At 42.7% G+C, this 17,309-nt stretch overlaps 1 protein-coding gene across 1 annotated transcript in view; it reads right to left on the reverse strand.

Annotated features, from left to right (window-relative positions):
- Nucleotides 1-1,311: 1,311 nt before the first annotated feature.
- The window catches only part of IQCA1 (IQ motif containing with AAA domain 1), a 168,536-nt gene continuing 152,538 nt past the window's right edge, over nucleotides 1,312-17,309 (reverse strand). The window contains exons 18-21 of the mRNA XM_063115867.1: nucleotides 9,528-9,614; nucleotides 6,251-6,428; nucleotides 2,521-2,759; nucleotides 1,312-1,467 (exon numbers count right to left, since the gene is read on the reverse strand). Of these exons, the coding sequence (XP_062971937.1) occupies nucleotides 1,312-1,467; nucleotides 2,521-2,759; nucleotides 6,251-6,428; nucleotides 9,528-9,614 (660 nt within the window). The remainder of the gene's footprint in view (nucleotides 1,468-2,520; nucleotides 2,760-6,250; nucleotides 6,429-9,527; nucleotides 9,615-17,309) is intronic.

Below are 17,309 nucleotides of genomic sequence, written 5' to 3' on the forward strand. Positions count from 1 at the left end.
TAATAAAAAAAAAAGAATTGGGGGGGGGGAGGAATGGGCAGCCAGAGGGAGGAGAGGAGAGGAGAGGTGACCTTGTAGGCCCCTTCCAACTCTGCTATTCTATGATTCTATGAAAGATCCAGTGAGTTCCTCAGTATAGCTTAGTACTGAGGTGGAAAGACATCTCATAAATATTAAAATGAATAAAGGCAATTGCCAGCCAATTAGGGAGATCAGACCATTGATGGTTAAAAGGTGATTAGAAGGTTTTTCTTTTCTTTTCATACATTATACATTGTGGTCCATTTGGATCTGGCTTGATGCATCTTTTGATAACACTGGAATTTGTATCCTCACCCAGGGCCAATAGCTTTGGCATGTCAGTAACTGCAGCCAGTTCAAACATATTTGGAAATTAGTCTCATAGGACTCTGGGCTGTCTGGAACCAGGCAGCTCTCATTTTAAAAACAACTACTTTCTTACTTCTAAGCGTAAGTGTTTTGAAATAACTCAGTCAGATTAAAACAGAAAGCAACATTTTGACCATTAAACATTTTATTGGAAATTATAATTCATTAGATGTACAGGTACTGAAAAAGTTAGCCATGTAAGGGATAAACATATACCACTCCTTCCACACAAGGGTGCCACTCCCACACAAGGAAGGATCCCTGTAGTGTTCGGAGACGCCCTGTTTCCCGCTTCCCCAGGAACAGGTGTAGGCAATCTGGGGACAGGGGGTCTATGGATGCTTCCCAAAACGCCATCCATCTTCCTCCTCTCCATGGTGCCACTTCCTGAAGCTGGGATGGGTCTATAAGGCCTCACACTTCCTGAAATGCCCTGAAGAGCTGCTTGCGTGCTCATCCAGAGAGGTTTTGTGTGGAGAAAAGAAACAGGACTCTGTTGAACTCTATGGAGGTTCTCCTGTGTATGTCCGCTGCACCCTCTCATGGGGAAGCAACAGGAGTATAAATGATAAAAAAGTGTCTAAATATGCAATTTCATTTTTAAGGCAGATTATCATAAATTTAATAATATCTTCCTACAAACTGATATTCCCTGTCTGAGACCCAATAACTTTATAAGGAATAGCCGAAGTAATTAGACAAAATTCAGTGGTCACTACTTTACCTTGAAGGAATTAAATGTCACACTGATGCCAATTTTCACAGAACACTTTTACATACAGGCTGCACTGGAATCATGCAGAGACCTGGGATTTCAAGAAAAGAATTCCCCCCCAATAGCTGTTCTCCACAGCAACAGATTATAGTTCTATAATTGTGCTGAGTATTGAAAGGTCCGCCCCGCCAATAGAATCATTACTACTACTTCTTCTTCTTCTTCTTCTTTTTGTCTTTCTTGCCTTCCTTCTTTTTCTCTTTATCCTTTCCCTTGTCTTTCCCTTTTCCCTTTCCAGTATCTTCATTCTCTGTCAGGGATTTGACGCGTGCTTTCCCCAGGGGAGTCTTTGCATACCAAAGCTACAAAATCAGACAGAAACATATTTTAAGAAGCCTGAAAGTATGCAAGTAACATTTCTGTCTGCATTAGTCCTTTCCTTACAAGAACCCTAATTGTGGGTAGCTTGTGGAGAAGCAGCCTCACAATCTTTAGTTCTCCTGAGAATGCTATTAGGGCAAGAACAGTAGCAATCATCTGCTTGAAGTGGCTCATTGACATGAATACATAGCTGTGGTACTTAAGTTGCTATAGTTATGATACCATTACAATCTCTGTGATCAACCCTTTCCCCCAAGATGTATAACTCTAGTTGGAAATACCATTCTTTAAAATTTGGCAGTGCTGCAAGATGCACAAGTAAGTTTGGCTATTTGATTTCGGTAGAGTGGTTTTTTTAATCATTTATTGCAGGATTTCCTGACATTTTGCTTTACAAACTTAAATCAAGGATTTTAGTCCAGCATGAAGGCCTATTAGAAAATAACACAAGGGCAATTATCACAAGTAAGTTCACTAAAAATTTGAATGAATATAAAGCTTCTTGTAAGATACCATGATCATGAGATTTGGTATTAAAACATTGGATAATATCCGGGGGTACTTTTGACTCGGCACTGGAATGGTGTCACTATCCCTTCAATTATGGATGGAACTTTGGAAATTGCTGAGTCAGATAACTTTCTTGACAGCCAAAGCTCATTGAAGGGACGGCATACACATCTCAAGGAAGTTATGGGGGAAATGGATATCCATTTTTGCCTGGAACTCTTACTATAGGTATGCAATATTTGAAATACCCTTTTTGGTATCACAGACATACCTGCATGGCATTCAACATTCACACATTGTATGCAGACATTAAGAAAAATGCATGGAGGTGAAGCAAATTCAGCAGTGGGAGGAGGTTGAGGTGAACACATAGCTCTGTATTACGTTTCGTTAACATGTATTTCCAAGTTTATTAATAGCCCATGGGTCAAACCCTAATTTGAATGTGCAGTGTAAAAGGGACAAGCATCATGCTATGATTTAATGATGTCAAAAAGACAAGATTCTTAACAGAACAACTTAACCTTAAACGTTTCTTCCTCCTCCTTGTATACTGGATCCTGCCTAGCTAGGCAAGTCAGGAATTCAACAGCAGTCAGTGGCTTCTTGTTCAGTTGCATTAAGCGTCGTTCAGTTAGGACTGCTTGAACTGCATTGATGATATGTCCCTGAGTGTAACCGTCAGAAACTTGTGCCAGGCAACTAATGTTCAGTTGTTTGGTGAATAACCCTCCATTCTGCTGAATGAAGTGTTTCCATAAAACTGCCGAATGTCAACAACAAAAATAAGAACATATCACAAGGTTATTAATGAACCGAAGATTTAAAAAAATCTGCTTGTGTTAACTGTACAAAAATAAATAGTAGTAATAGTAGAAAAGTCAGAATGACCGGTTTTAAAAGATCTGATTTTATAGTACTCTACTAATTTTATGAAATGACTAAAATGTTTGGCATCCCCAAGGTACCTAAAACAAATGTTTGGTACCCAAAGGTATATTAAAATAGGTTTGCTTTGAAAGTGAAGATGTTTAGCTCTGCGGTAACTGCATTTGTCCATGGCACTACCCTAGAAATTGTAGTTACACAGTTCCTAAAAACTGAGTTTTCTTAAATGTCAGAAGTAATTCATATGCCCAGAATTCACAATTCATACTGAATGGAAGAGGCTTCTACTACCAGATCCCATTTCTGATCCAGAGTCCCTAGGTAACAGGAAAAGGTCCAGACTGCTCAGGTATAAAATGCAGATACACTGTAGAGCAAGAAAACCTGGAGATAATTTAGCTGTTGAATTTTCCATATTTCAGTAAGAAGAACCAAGTAGTGCACTATGCATCACAGAGATGACAATGATTAGTCTTCTCAGTGTATAAATGCTGTACAAATGTAGTTCTTGGTTTGCTTTGCATTACATAAACTATTGTTTAATGTTATGTGCACAAGCCTCAGGGCTCACCTATTGATGCCATAACAAGAGATTGGAAGGATTTGCTTGTGTTTTCAACTGTAGTTACTCATTATTTCTGAAACCAGGCAACATTGGTTAGTCTTAACTAGGGCTGTGCACGGACTCCCTGATTTGCTTCGGATCCTGATTCAGACCTTCCAAATCTAGCCTGATTTACTTCGGATCAATTTGGACCCAGTCCACTTCATCTTGGATCTGAATCAAGATTCGGATGTCCAAATTATTTAGATTTTTCATTTTCCCATAATCTTGCATTGGAAAAAAAACAAATGCCTATAACTTTTTTATTTTTCAACATAGAAACATGGAAGTCGGTGACCTTACAGATGCCTGGGAGGTGCTCATGTGTGCCAAATTTCAGATACATCTGTGCAGTGGTTTTCCTGTAATCCATTGCTAAAAATGTGATTTTTCAGGCAAAACAGTCAAAGCAAAGTGCTATAACCTCCTCATTTGTCATGAGATAAACATGTATTTTGGTGACCTTACAGATGACCTGGAGGAACTCATGTGTGCCAAATTTCAGACATACCTGTTTAGTGAAATTTCTGTAACCCACTGCTAAAAATGTGATTTTTCAAGGAAACAATTAAAGCAGCCACTCAAAGCAAAGAGCAATTCGAGAAGGTGTGTGTTCATTCAAGCTCACACTATTCCTTTAAGTGCAAATCTCCCCTCCTTTTCTTTTGTTTGTTCTGAAGCTGACACTTCCTCAGGATCTTCCCATTCAGAGAGAAACAGGGAAAGTAGGGGATGAACTGATATGCTTCAGCCTTGGCATGCCTAAAGCCCCACATAAGAAGCTATCATGCTGCTAAGTTTCATCTCTTTATCTTTAAAAATGACAGCGTATTTTTTTAAAAAAATACTTTTAAAAACTCAAAATTAAAAGAAATCCTAAAAATCAGGGGATGAACCAATGTGCTTCAATCTTGGCAGGGCTGAAGCCCTACTGAAGCCCTATCGTGGTGCCAACTTTCATGTGTATTTGTGCTTGAAAAAAGGTCTGAATCAATCTGAATCGATTCGGATCATGCTGATTCAGTTCGGACTGATTCGGACCTGTTTCAATTAGATTTGGATCTGTTTCAAAGCCCTCCAAATCACCCCAATTTGCCTTAGATTTGGGATTCGGATCCGAAGCGATGCACAGCCCTAGTTGTAACTATGATTTAGAGAACAAAGCCAACTTCAAACCATAGTTCATGATCCTGGCTTGTTTCCTTAAACCAGGAGCAGGAAAGCAGAATAGGGTGGGGGTCCGGATGACCACCCCGGCCCTTTGGGCCAAATGAAGCCAGGGGATGTAGCCACAACTTCTGATGTTATTTGGTTCCAGGCAGGTGGGTCAGGAAGATGATCCTCCTGGCACATCTGCTGAGAACTGGGTGTCTCTGTACATCGGTCTTCTCTGATGAGAATAGGCCTGCATGCAGAGAAACGACTTCAACTGCTCTGAGCCTTCTACCACTGGGGAGAGGACACAGGGCAGATGAGTTGACTGTTCCCCCATTCTTATTTACAATGACAGATCAGAAATAAGGGATTCCTCTCCTCACAAAGCCACTTCCCCAAGTAAACTTCAGTCCAGGGGGAGGGGCTTGGAGAGTGGGAGGGGCCCACAGAGGGAGACCAAGCCCCTGTGGGCCAGATTGGCAACTTCTGTGAGCTGGATTAGGCCTGTGGGGGGGAGTATTGCTGTACCCTGCCCTAAACTATAGCTATCACTAACCACAGCACTCGTTTTAGATGAAACAAGTAACTGTGGTGAAAATGGAAGCGACATCCTGCTTGTTACTACAGCAGGAAGATTAAAGGTCAGGGGGAAGCACACAAGCCCAGGGTTATTCCCCTAGTGCTAAACTGTGGATTAGCTTTATGTCCAAATGCAGACCTTGTGCAATCATTTGAGGTATGTGCTGCAAATTGTCAAGTGTTTTATTAATAGATGCCAGGATTTACTAAGTGAAGGCGCAGTAGAATAGTGCAATGTAGCAAAAACTGATCTATTACAGCAAAAGTAAACTGTAACAATTTCTGTCACAGTACTATAGAACTCATTTACGCTGAGTATCAAGCTTGTTTGTGTTGTAGATCACAAGCTGAATATGAGTTAACAGTGCGATGTGGCTGCAAGAAAGGCAAATGCTATTTTGGGGTGCATTAATAGAAGTATAGCTTTCAAATCACGGGAGGTCCTGGTTCCTCTCTATTCAGCCCTGGTTAGGCCTCATCTAGAGTACTGCATCCAGTTCTGGGCACAACAATTCAAAAAAGATGCAGACAAGCTGGAGCATGTTCAGAGGAGGGCAACCAGGATGATTAGGGGTCTGGAAACAAAGCCCTATGAAGAGAGACTGAAAGAACGGGGCATGTTTAGCCTGGAGAAGAGAAGATTGAGGGGAGACATGATAGCACTCTTCAAATACTTAAAAGGTTGTCACACAGAGGAGGGCCAGGATCTCTTCTCGATCCTCCCAGAACGCAGGACTCGGAATAATGGGCTGAAGTTACAGGAAGTCAGATTCCGGCTGGCCATCAGGAAAAGCTTCCTGACTGTTAAGAGCAGTAGACAATGGAACCAGTTACCTAGGGAGGTTGTGGGCTCTCCCACACTAGAGGCAGCTGGACAACCATCTGTCAGGTATGCTTTAGGGAGTATTCCTGCATTGAGTGGGGGGTTGGACTCGATGGCCCCTTCCAACTCTACTATTCTATGACTCTATTAAATAGGCTATGTTTGCATAAAAGAACGCTACTTCCATCTACTTTGATGTACTTGCCATATCTTGAAGCGTAGTCTGGTCTTGGAACTAGAATGATTTTCTTGTAAACTCTGCAGAATGGTTTGAGGTCTGCATCAAAGGGTCGTTTAGTGGTTCCTACTATCAGTACTCGGTCTTCGATTTTCAGAGTTTTCAAAATTTTGGGAAGTTGCTTTTTCAAACGTTTAGGTTCCATCTTCCAGATTAAAAACACAGGGATATATGATTACTTGGAATTACACATACATTTTGCTCTATTCTTCCAGAACAAACACACTTGACTTTATGCTTACAAAGGTGTAACTGGGTACTAGACATCAGATTTTTTTTTGCAGAAAAAGTCTTGAGTCAATGTGGCAGGACGTGTTTTGCTTAGGGGTAAAGCAAAAGCTTTATTGGTGGGATCTGCTACTTTTTTAAACCTAGAATTTTCAGTGTGCACACACATACATGCTTATAAAATCTGTCATGGTAATCCACTACTTTCCTTTACTGCCTAGCATAGCTTCCAAATCGCGCAAAGTACTGGTTCTCCTCTATTCGGTGTTGGTTAGGCCTCATCTTGAATATTGTGTCCAGTTCTGGGCACCACACTTCAAGAAGGATGCAGACAAGCTGGAGGGGGTTCAGAGGAGGGCAAAGAGGATGATCAGGGGTCTGGAAACAAAGCCCTATGAGGAGAGGCTGAAATAACTGGGCATGTTTAGCCTGGAGAAGATTACCTAGGGAGGTCATGGGCTCTCCCACACTAGAAGCATTCCACATGCAACTGGACAGCCATCTGTCAGGTATGATTTAGGGTCGATTCCTGCATTGAACAGGGTGATGGACTCAATGGCCTTACAGGCCTCTTCCAACTCTACTATTCTATGTTCCTTTAGGCAGAGGCCAACCTTGCTGAATGTATACATAAAATCTTTTAATCAATTGTGAGCCTTTGTCTGAGATTTTGAGTCTTGTTATAGAAGAGTAATTCCAAAAGAAAGGGGAAGTAGCTACAAGCTGGGACAGAGTGGGTGACGATTTCAACTGCAAGGCTGCAGTCGGAGAGCTTGGCGGAAGAAGCCTCTGTCGGCTTCCGCCTGGGTGGTTCTTTCGCCGGCAAAAGGAGGCCAGCGGGTAGGTGGACGGCAGTGAACATCTCACCCAGGCAAACTGCGGTGGGGGGGGGCAGCTGATTGCCTGGCGAAGGCGCCGGGCGCGGCAAGTCTTCATCCCGTCCCCGCGAGGAGCCTCCTCCTCCTCCGCCTCCGCCTCTTCTTGGGACGCTTAAGGTAGGGTACATATCATCGATTTCGGGACGCCCCAAAGCGCCTTCAGGGCGTCCCGAAGGCTATGTGTGGATCTGCCCCTAGATACCCTTGATCTCCGCTGTATCTGAGGTAGCATTGTGGAAAGCTTGATTTAGATTCAGGATTTGCCTGGCATGGCAACATTTTAAGGAAAGAACACAGGATTCTAATCTCAGCATTAAGTTTTCCCATTATTATTCATGTTTTACATTATTAAGGTTCTGTGGTCCTGTCCATGCAAAAGAAGTGGTTCTTTCCAAAGAACATCTTTAAAGTTACTTCATGACCATATGATGTGCAAGTTTGGAAAAGTTAATATGAGTAAGAGACCAATTAGAGTGACCATATGAAAAGGTGCAGGAGCCCTGCCCTCTTTTGTATCTGATCACACTATGAGGGCTCCTGCAGCTTTAACTGTTGGTGATGAATGACACGTGCTGAAATTCCCTTTTCAATACCAATCTTAAAGATACAGGAGCCCTATCCTCCTTTTGATATGGTCATCCTAGTTAAGGTAGCTTCTCAGCCTGTTACTGGAACACAGGGTGCACATTCACACATTACCTCTTGCTTAAGGATCTATAAAAATGTAATGCTTGTACTTTGATGCATGTATTAAACTTAGAGAGACCGAGAAGCATTGGTAATTACTAGGGCTGTGCAATCCGCAGGCTTTGGATTCGAAAATCTGAATCATGATGGATCCGCCATTTTATGACAGAACTGACATTTTAATGCACAGCTGTGGGCCTCCATAAAGAAGCAGCAGCCTACAACTCCCAGCAGCGGGCAGCTGATTGGCGAGCAGGTGATCGCGCTTGCGAGTGAGTGACCACGCTTATGAGTAGGTGATCGTGGCGGCAGCCAAGGGGAGGACATGAGTGCCCACTGTCCCTGGGCTCCGGTAGGTTCAACCCTCCCAGGCAGTGCATGCTGGGAGTTGTAGGCTCCCCTTGAAATCGATGAACTGTAAAAGTGCTAATTTTTGCTGGATTGCATTATATGAATCTGCAAATGTTTACAAATGTCAAAATACAGTCATGGTCATAATTTATTTAAGTGTAGATGCTGGCAGTATTTGAGCTCAAGAATCTCTTTCAGTTTAGGAAAAGAGATGCAAAAGCTGTTCGATCCACTGCTGTTGCAATAAATGTATGTAAGGTTTGTGAAAGCAAGTTAGCCTAGTAACACTCCATCACTTTATCGATTTACTGAAATCAGTGCGGCAAACTGTTTATGTCAACTTCAGCCAGCAGAGGGCATCAGTCACATCAAAGCTAGGTTTAATGTTTCTATGCAGTTTTTGAAAAGGTTGCCTCAAATGCTTCTTTATTATTTTATTATTATTATTTATTTATTTATATAGCACCATCAATGTACATGGTGCTGTACAGAGTAAAACAGTAAATAGCAAGACCCTGCCGCAGATACTGAACCTGAGACCAACCAAAATGAGATAGTTTCAAAAATAATTTCTTAAACTTAGAACAAAAGTCAAGTTAAAACATCTGTGTAATTAGGATTTCTTTTCATATTTAACTAGTAGACTGTTACTTGGCAAATTTGCTGTTGGCATTTAATCATAACAACTGATGATGAACAGAATGAGCTAATTAAAACATATTCAGAAGATATGAGTTTCAAGATCTAAAACTTGACACACATTCAAAAACGTGTGCTTGATCAGGTCTTTTCTGCAGCCTTTAAGTATTTTACAGGCGACATGATTTAAAAATGTTTCAGTCAGGTTTCTACATACAACTACAGAATTGAAAATTTGATTTCAGCTCCGTTCAGACCCCTGTGCCCTCAATGGCAGCTAGATGTGTGTATCGTTGTTTGGGGGCTGGGATATTTGGTGAGGCTTGTGTGTCCACATTAAGTCTATGCATGTGCAAGGCAAACACCTGTATAGACCTGCTTTCAATGTAGAATTGGTAATGTGTCTTTCAAGTCATTAAAAAAAGAAGAAGGAAAGAACAAGACTAGAAAATTGGATATACCTCTTTTTCAGCTTTAGGGACTTTTTTGTAGAATGTTTTCTCTGTGTCTCCAATCCATATGACTGAAGGTTGTAGTTGTTTGGCTACCTGAGAAGTGAAAAATGGAAAGTGTTTGCAATTCATTACATTAAATACCAGTCAGGCTGCAACATACAAACGTACTTGGGGAAAGGCCCCATTGAACTCAATGGGATTTACGTCTGTAAAGCAATTAGAGGTAGATTAAAGAATGGAATCCTTCATTCTGATCCAGGGGAGCTTCAGTGTGCCTCTGCCACCTGGATGAACTAGTTTCCCCGTTCATTTCAAGGAAGAGAGCCCGGCTTCTTGCACAGCCCTCATGTGGGTGGAAACAAATAAGAGATCTGTGGTTGCTTTAGTCTGCTTGGAAAAATGTTAAGTCTCAAGCAAGAACAACAAGGGCTTTAGTGGCACCTGGAACGCTAACAGTTTTAGTATGGCAAGTCTCAAGCACTGGTTTAAACACGTTGTTGTTGTTTGTACCTTTTAGAAATATCACTTCAAATTCTGATTAATTAAATGTAGTGACATGCTTATCTAAAATTTAAAACAGAAGCTGAAGCAGGATGTATTTTAGTAAAGCAGTTAGGTGTGTAGCATATATATTCAGAAGTATGTGGGAATAATTCGGAAGATATTACACAACAGTCAGAAACTAGATAACTAATTGAAGGAATCTTTCATTATGGGGTTAGGTAGCTTAAACATTGCTGTATTCCAAAAATAATCTAACCTTTTACCAACAGTCTACAAATATTACAAAGGGCTTTTGTGCAACCATACAGAGCTCTAGAGTGATACCTGCTGCAAACTAGAAGTGAAGTATTTTTAAATAGATAGATAATTGATGGGTACATCAGAAAGGTCCTGGTTTAAATCTTGTCTCTGCTATGAAATGATTGCATTGGGCAAATCACTTCTGCTCAGCCTCAACTCCGTATCAGTAATATAAGGAGTGATAGTATTAACCTTCCTTACAGTACTTTTTAAAGTATTGTTATTTATTACATTTCTGTGCTGCCCATAGCAGAAGCTCAGTTGGCGATTTACAAAAGATTAAAACATTAGAAATGACATACAAACTTTAAAACCATAAAAACACACAACAGACAGTATACACAAAGACAACATACATCTAAAAACAAGTTTGAGCAATCAGAAAAACTTAAAAAACAGATCTGGGAATGATTGAAACTCACCACATGCTGCTAAGTGCCTGGGAAAAGAGAACAGTCCTGACCTGGTGCTGAAAAGATAAAACTGTTGGTGCCAGGTGGGCCTCCTCAGGGAGATCACTCCATAACTGGAGGGCCACAGGTGAGAGGGCCATCCTCCAAGCCTCCTTCAGAGTAGGCAGCTGGAGGAGGCCCTTAGATGTTGTGCATAGTGTATGGATAGCTTTGTGTTAGCAGTGGCATTCTGTCAGGTATTGCGGTCCTGAGCCATATAAGGCTTATACGTTAGAACCAGCACCTTGAATCGGACTCAGAAATATACAGGCAGCAAATGTAAGTGGGCCATATTTGGACTTATATGTTTGAATCTCCTGTTCCCTGTAATCCATCTGGCCACCACATTTTGCACAAGCTGCAGCTTCTGAACCATTTCCAAAGGCAGCCCCACATAGAATGCATTGCAGTAATCTAACTTGGAAGATACTAGAACGTAGACAACTGAAGCCAGGTTATCCCTGTCCTGATAGGGATGTAGCTGGCCTACCAACTGAAGCTGGCATAAGGCACTCTGTGCCACCAAGGCCACCTGAAGATGCTCAAGCTATTCTGGATGGGATTTCACTCTCCCTGAGCCTCAAGTGACAAAGATGGTTCTAGAAGAACCCCAAGCTATGAACCTGCTCCTTCAGGGGGAGTGCAACCCCATCCAGAACTGGTTGAGCATCCATCCGATCAGAAGAACCACCCACTCAGTCTTGTCTAGTTTGAGTTTCAGTTTATTAGCCCTCATCCAGTCCATTGTCGCAGCCAGGCACTGGTTCAGCACAGCCACAGCCTCACCTGAAGAAGATGAGAAGTAGAAGTAGAGTTGTGTGTCATTAGCGTACTGATGACAACTCACTCCAAAACACCACATGACTACACTCAATGGATTCATATAGATGTTGAACAGCTTGGCGGACAAAACTGACCCCTGTGGAATCCCATGCTGGAGAATCAATGGGGCCAAGCAATGTATCCAAAGCACCACCTTCTATAACTGACCTGCCAAAAAGGAGTGAAATCATGGCAATGCAGTATGACCCACTCCCAACTCAGACAGTAGTCCCAGAAGTATACCATGTTCGATGGTATCAAAAGAGAGATCAAGGTGAATCAACAGAGTCACATTCCCCCTGTCTTTCAGGTCATCACACAGGGCGAATAAGGCTGTTTCTGTGCCAAAACTGGGCCCGAAAAACAATTAAAATGGATCTAGATAATGGATCTCACCCAAGAGTGTTTGGAGGTGGCTCACAACCATCCACTCAAGGACCTTGCCCAGGAATGGGACATTTGCCACCAGCCTACAGTTATTAAAATTTCTGGATCCAGGGAAGATTTCTTTAAAAGTGGTCTCACTACCACCTCTTTCAGGAGAATGGGGACTGTACCCTCTCACAACGAGGCATTAATCACTTCTAGGGTGACCAACTGTCAGGATTTCCCCCACATTTGTGCAGGTTTTTCTTCTATCCTGGGTATCTGGTGTGTGTGTGTGTGTTTCTATAATTTTCTATAATGTCCAGGAATGACATGCTTTCCCCACCTCTGCTCAAATCAGGCCTTTAAGGAGCTGCCCAGGATCAACATCAAGCTTTGGGAGAAATCCTTTCCCCCTGATCTGGGGGAAGAGGCTTACTTGGAGGTAGGGAGGTGTGGGGCAGGGGAGAAAAGGGTTGCCCCTGTGGTGGGAACCCTTCAGTTGTCCCCCCCCCAGCAGCACCCCCTGATAAGAACAAAAAAAGTGGGAAATCGGGGGTAGCCCTCCTGAAAATGACCCCCTTGCCAAACACTGTTGCCCCCAAAGTGCTTGACAAAGTGGTCATTTTCACTCCCCCGATTTTCCTGACTGGGAAGCTTCATTGAGCGCCAAGAAATCTCTATGAAGATCATCCATATAGATTCCGTGGCGCTCGATGACGTCTCCCCTCAGGAAAATTGGTGTGGGCGGGGGGGGGGCGGCGGCGAAAATGACCTTCTTGCACTGTGTTGCCCCACAGTGCTTGTCAAAGGGCTTGTTTTTGTCCCCCACCCTTGATTTTCCATCTTTTTTGTTTTGATAAATACGTCCATTAGCATAAATGGGGTTATAAGGGGAAAAAAGTGGGAATCAGTGGGGAGGATGCTGGGATAGGGGGATACATCTGAAGCCCCCCCATAGGGGCACCCCTTTCCTTCCCCACCCCACACCTCCCTACCTACAAGTAAGCCCTTATCTCTCAGATCCAGAGAAAAGGATTTTTTCTGAAGCTTAATGTTTAAAAGTCAAGGCGCAGGTGGAAACATTTTCTCCTGACAGGTGGTGGTGGGTAGGCTTACTTGGAGTTAGGGAGGTGTGGAGTAGGGGAGGAAAGGAATGTCTCAGTGGGGGGATCTTGTGGGTGCCCCCCACACCCCAGCACGAAGGGTGATTCTGGTTGGAAGTGGGTCTTCCCCAAGCCTGGCACCCTCACTTCCATAGAAAAAACAGGGTGCATGCCCAGCTTCCTGCACAGATCTCTCTCTCTCTCTGTGTCTTGCTTTTGAGAGCTGTCATTTTTATAGCTCTCAAAGCAACAGAGAGAGAGAAAGAGAGAGAGAGAGAGAGAGATTGGAAGGGGGACCAGCACCTCCACCATTGCAAAAACATCCCCCTCCTAACAACTTCTTCCTTCCGCTATCAGCGATCCTATTTTGTAATTATGTTTATGTTAACACTTTATGATTGCAGGCTCAGTTTAGGCTACTAATCTATGCTCACTTACCTCGGAGCAAGGATTATTGCAGTCAATGGGACTTACTTCTGAGAAGACATGTATAGCATTGCACTATTCAACTTGCTCTAATTTTTATCACAGTAAAGATTTATCATGAACACCAATAAAAATACAAATGGCCCTGTAAGCAGATTGCAACCTAAATATGCTTGAAGTAGCGCAACCAAGGCCAGATCTACACATCGTTGAGAAGGCGCTTCCGTGCGCCTTTTTTAAAGACGTACCTAAAAGAAGCGCCTCTTTCTTTACTGTGTGTACTGTGAGCTAGGCAGCGCCGCCTGCGGAAGAATCTCTACCCCATTCAAAGACGCTGCTCTGGCCGCTTCCCCCTCGCGTGTTCTTCCATTCGAATAATTCCCCCTCCCACCCGGCGGCTCTTCTGGAGCATCCCGGCGCTGGCGGCTCCTCCTGCAAAACACTTTTCTCCCTCGGTGTGTTTGTATTTGCATTTGCGTGTGCGAGCACACACTGAAGAGAGTCCCGGGGAGATGACACCGCGGGGGAGAGCGAGAGGCAGGAGCTGAACTCGTCCGCCGCGCGCACGCAAACGCAAATACAAACACACCGAGGGAGAAAAGTGTTTTGCAGGAGGAGCCGGCGGCGGCAGGACGCACCCTAAATATGCTTGAACACGGGTCTAAGGACTGAGTAATCTATTTTACATCTATTTTATAAGGTAAGACTACATCTTTTAATCTTAGAAAAAACAACAACCCACAAATCCATTAGATGCCCCAATGTGTCTTGAACAATTAAAATCCCAGCTAACAGTTATTCTGCAGGCTGAAAGTCTATCAGATATTTCAAAAATGTCTTTCAACTTCCGGAAAGATGCTCAGGCTCTGACTCTATCAACTTTCTGAATTGTACAGCAGCCACCAAGAATAACTCTCTAGGTACCTTTGGTATACAAATAGAAATAGTCAGGAGGTGTTTCCAGCTAATCTTAAGAGCTTATGGCTGCAATCCAATATTCATTTATCTGGGAGTAAGCTTTATTGAAATCAGTGGGGCTTATTTCTGAGTTTTCTTTGGGCAGCACATTACACTCTCTGATTGGGATTTCTGTTGCCTGCACACTGAGGCAATGTAAATTCAAGAGATATTTGGATAAAAGGAGGGAAAGATCCTTGTTCAGCATTGTGATAATGGGCATCTGTTCCGGCCTTTCTTTATATTGCTACTGACCATGGTCTTGTTTACATGGCTCATGAACCAGAGGTGTAATGACATTTTTTTAGATCTCACTGATAAACCAGAAGTTGAAACAAGCTAAGAGGTGCTAGTGAGAAGTGATTGCAACAAGCCATTACTCCATTTTTGTTCCATGGCTAATTTTTGCAGGGTAATAGTAGTTTATACTCTTTCTGAATGCTAGGTTGCTAGGTTATTGTACTAGATTTTTCTGCACTTGTCAACTGCTTCATTTGTTCAGTGGTAGCAGGGTGCTGAACCTGTCAGTAGGGATCCTGACTTAAAATGGCTATAAGAAAGGTGATGGGGAAAAGAGTGTTAAGTGTTAGGAAAGGTGAGACTATCGTCATTCAGTGAAGGATTGGCAGTAAGAAAATATATTTGAAGGAAGAAGAGACTGTGAACACCATCAAACCAGCGGTTTAACACACTCTCGCCACATCTAGTATCTGGTATTGTACTGCAGGACTCACATGACGTCATCCCTGTCCTGCACCCATCTTGCCTCTTTCCCCCCATTTTGCATATTATTTCGGTGTTATAAGGGGATTATTTTCCCCAAGTGGATTTAATGTGCCCTTAAGCTTCCATGTATTGCTGTCCTCTCGCTTTTTCCTTTGTTGGGGGCCTGTGCTTTGAGTGGAGTCTCGCTGACGAAAGGGGAGTGTGGGGTAGTTCTCCTCCTCCAGCACACCTTGTTGAACAAAGGGACTTGTGCTTAGTCGGCTGAATGGACTTTTTACTGCTCCAACCCCACCCTCATTGCCCGCAGAAACAAAGCCTAGCTGATGAAGAGTTAAATCGCTGGACAACAAAGCCAGAGAGGGCGGGAAAAGATCCCACATCCATCAGAGTACCACAACCAATGAACTGGAGGCAGAAGAAGGGGCGGGGTGGAGTGGAAGAGCAAACAAGCGAAAGGGAGGTTTCATGGTGCAGCACAAAACTACAAACCCACGTGAAAGGGACCATTACCGTGACCCGCTTATGAAATGGAGGTAAAAAATGAGGAGGCAAACCAGAGGGAAAAATAGGTGTGATGGAGCCCTGTGCCATGCATAACATAGCAAATGTTCAAAGTACAACAAACCTACAAAACTAGGAGTAAAGCTAATTTCAGATACATTGAATCTCTCACTTGTTCTTTATTTCAGTGATTTTAACATTAACATATTATGTAGAACAGGTTTGTCTTAATTGTGAGCTGTAGAATCAGAGATGTGACCAAGGCCATGTTGAGGTGGGCATGCCCCCTTGCCCCCCCCCCCATGTTGGGGTGTTCTCTGTTTTAGTTTCCAAAACATGGCCACCCTAATCAGTACACAGGGCCAGCCTCCTTGTTAGCTTTTATTAGGCAAGAAGGGCAAAGCTCTAATATGAAAGTGGTTGCACAAACCTGTCCAAACACCTTGTCAACATCCTCAAGCTGTACCGACTGAAACTCATCCAAGAAAACTGGATTGGGCTGTGCTGTAGATATCTCGCCCGATTCACCTGCTATAACACTGAAGTCTCAGTACTGGTGGATGCAACAAATTTATTCTGGAAGTGCCTAGTAAGTATATTACAGTGGGCCTCCGACAGTTCTCCAGTGTCCTTGCGGCTAGCATGGCATAGCCTCTGGAGAACTCTGAAAAGCTCCATTGTGCAATGCTCTGAACATTCTAAAGTGCTATACAACATCAACATCATCATCATCATCATCATCATCATCATCATCATTAAAAATGTACCGCTTGAGGCATTCTATATTGTGGGTATATCCCAAATCCATTAAAATTAATGTATTTGTCATCAACTACGAGGGGAAATGCACTGCACGCTGAACATTTGTTCATACATGATATTTGTGAAGAAGGTTCAGAAATAATGATACTTGACCTTCACCGCAAATGTGTGTCATGTGTGAACAAGCCCTCAGGGTGCAGTGTACATCCCACTGATGCTGATGTCAGTTTCTTTAAATGTAATGGATCTGGAATAGACCCACAATATTCCAAGCCATAAGAAATAGGTTTTCCAGCTGCTGCTTCAAATTCACTGTGGTTCTAGTTTGCACTTCAGGGATTTTCATTTTTTTAAAAAAAATTTTTTTTTGTACATGTGGTAACTATGGATGGACTCAGATGATTAATTTTCCCACTGTGTAGTGACCTCTTATTATTATCACGGATCAGTAGCATCTACAGAACATTCAGCAGAAAAGGAACTTTAGATAAACTGGTTCCCTATTGATCCCCCTGACATGATGCATGTAAACAAAACCTTCACATGATGGGGGAAATGGGCTGCCTGAAACTACCCTGAAATAAACAAAATTCTCTGAAAATGTTGATTAGCCTTATAGCTATATTTATTAGCTCAGAAAAAAACTCTCATTGTAAGGATAAACATGTCAAATTCCAATTTTCTCTCTGGTTTGGTTTCTATCAGCAGTTGCAGAACAGGGCAATGCTTATTGCTTCCATGCAAAATAATTATCGATCCTATGAGATTAAAAGGCATATCTGGCTTGCCCAAGAACGCTTAAAGAAATAAACCCTGTTCTGAAAACACTGCAATTTTAAACTGAAGAATATCAACCACCCAAAGAC

The sequence above is a fragment of the Elgaria multicarinata genome, chromosome 2 (genome assembly GCF_023053635.1).
Source record: "Elgaria multicarinata webbii isolate HBS135686 ecotype San Diego chromosome 2, rElgMul1.1.pri, whole genome shotgun sequence".
Classification (NCBI taxonomy): domain Eukaryota; kingdom Metazoa; phylum Chordata; class Lepidosauria; order Squamata; family Anguidae; genus Elgaria; species Elgaria multicarinata.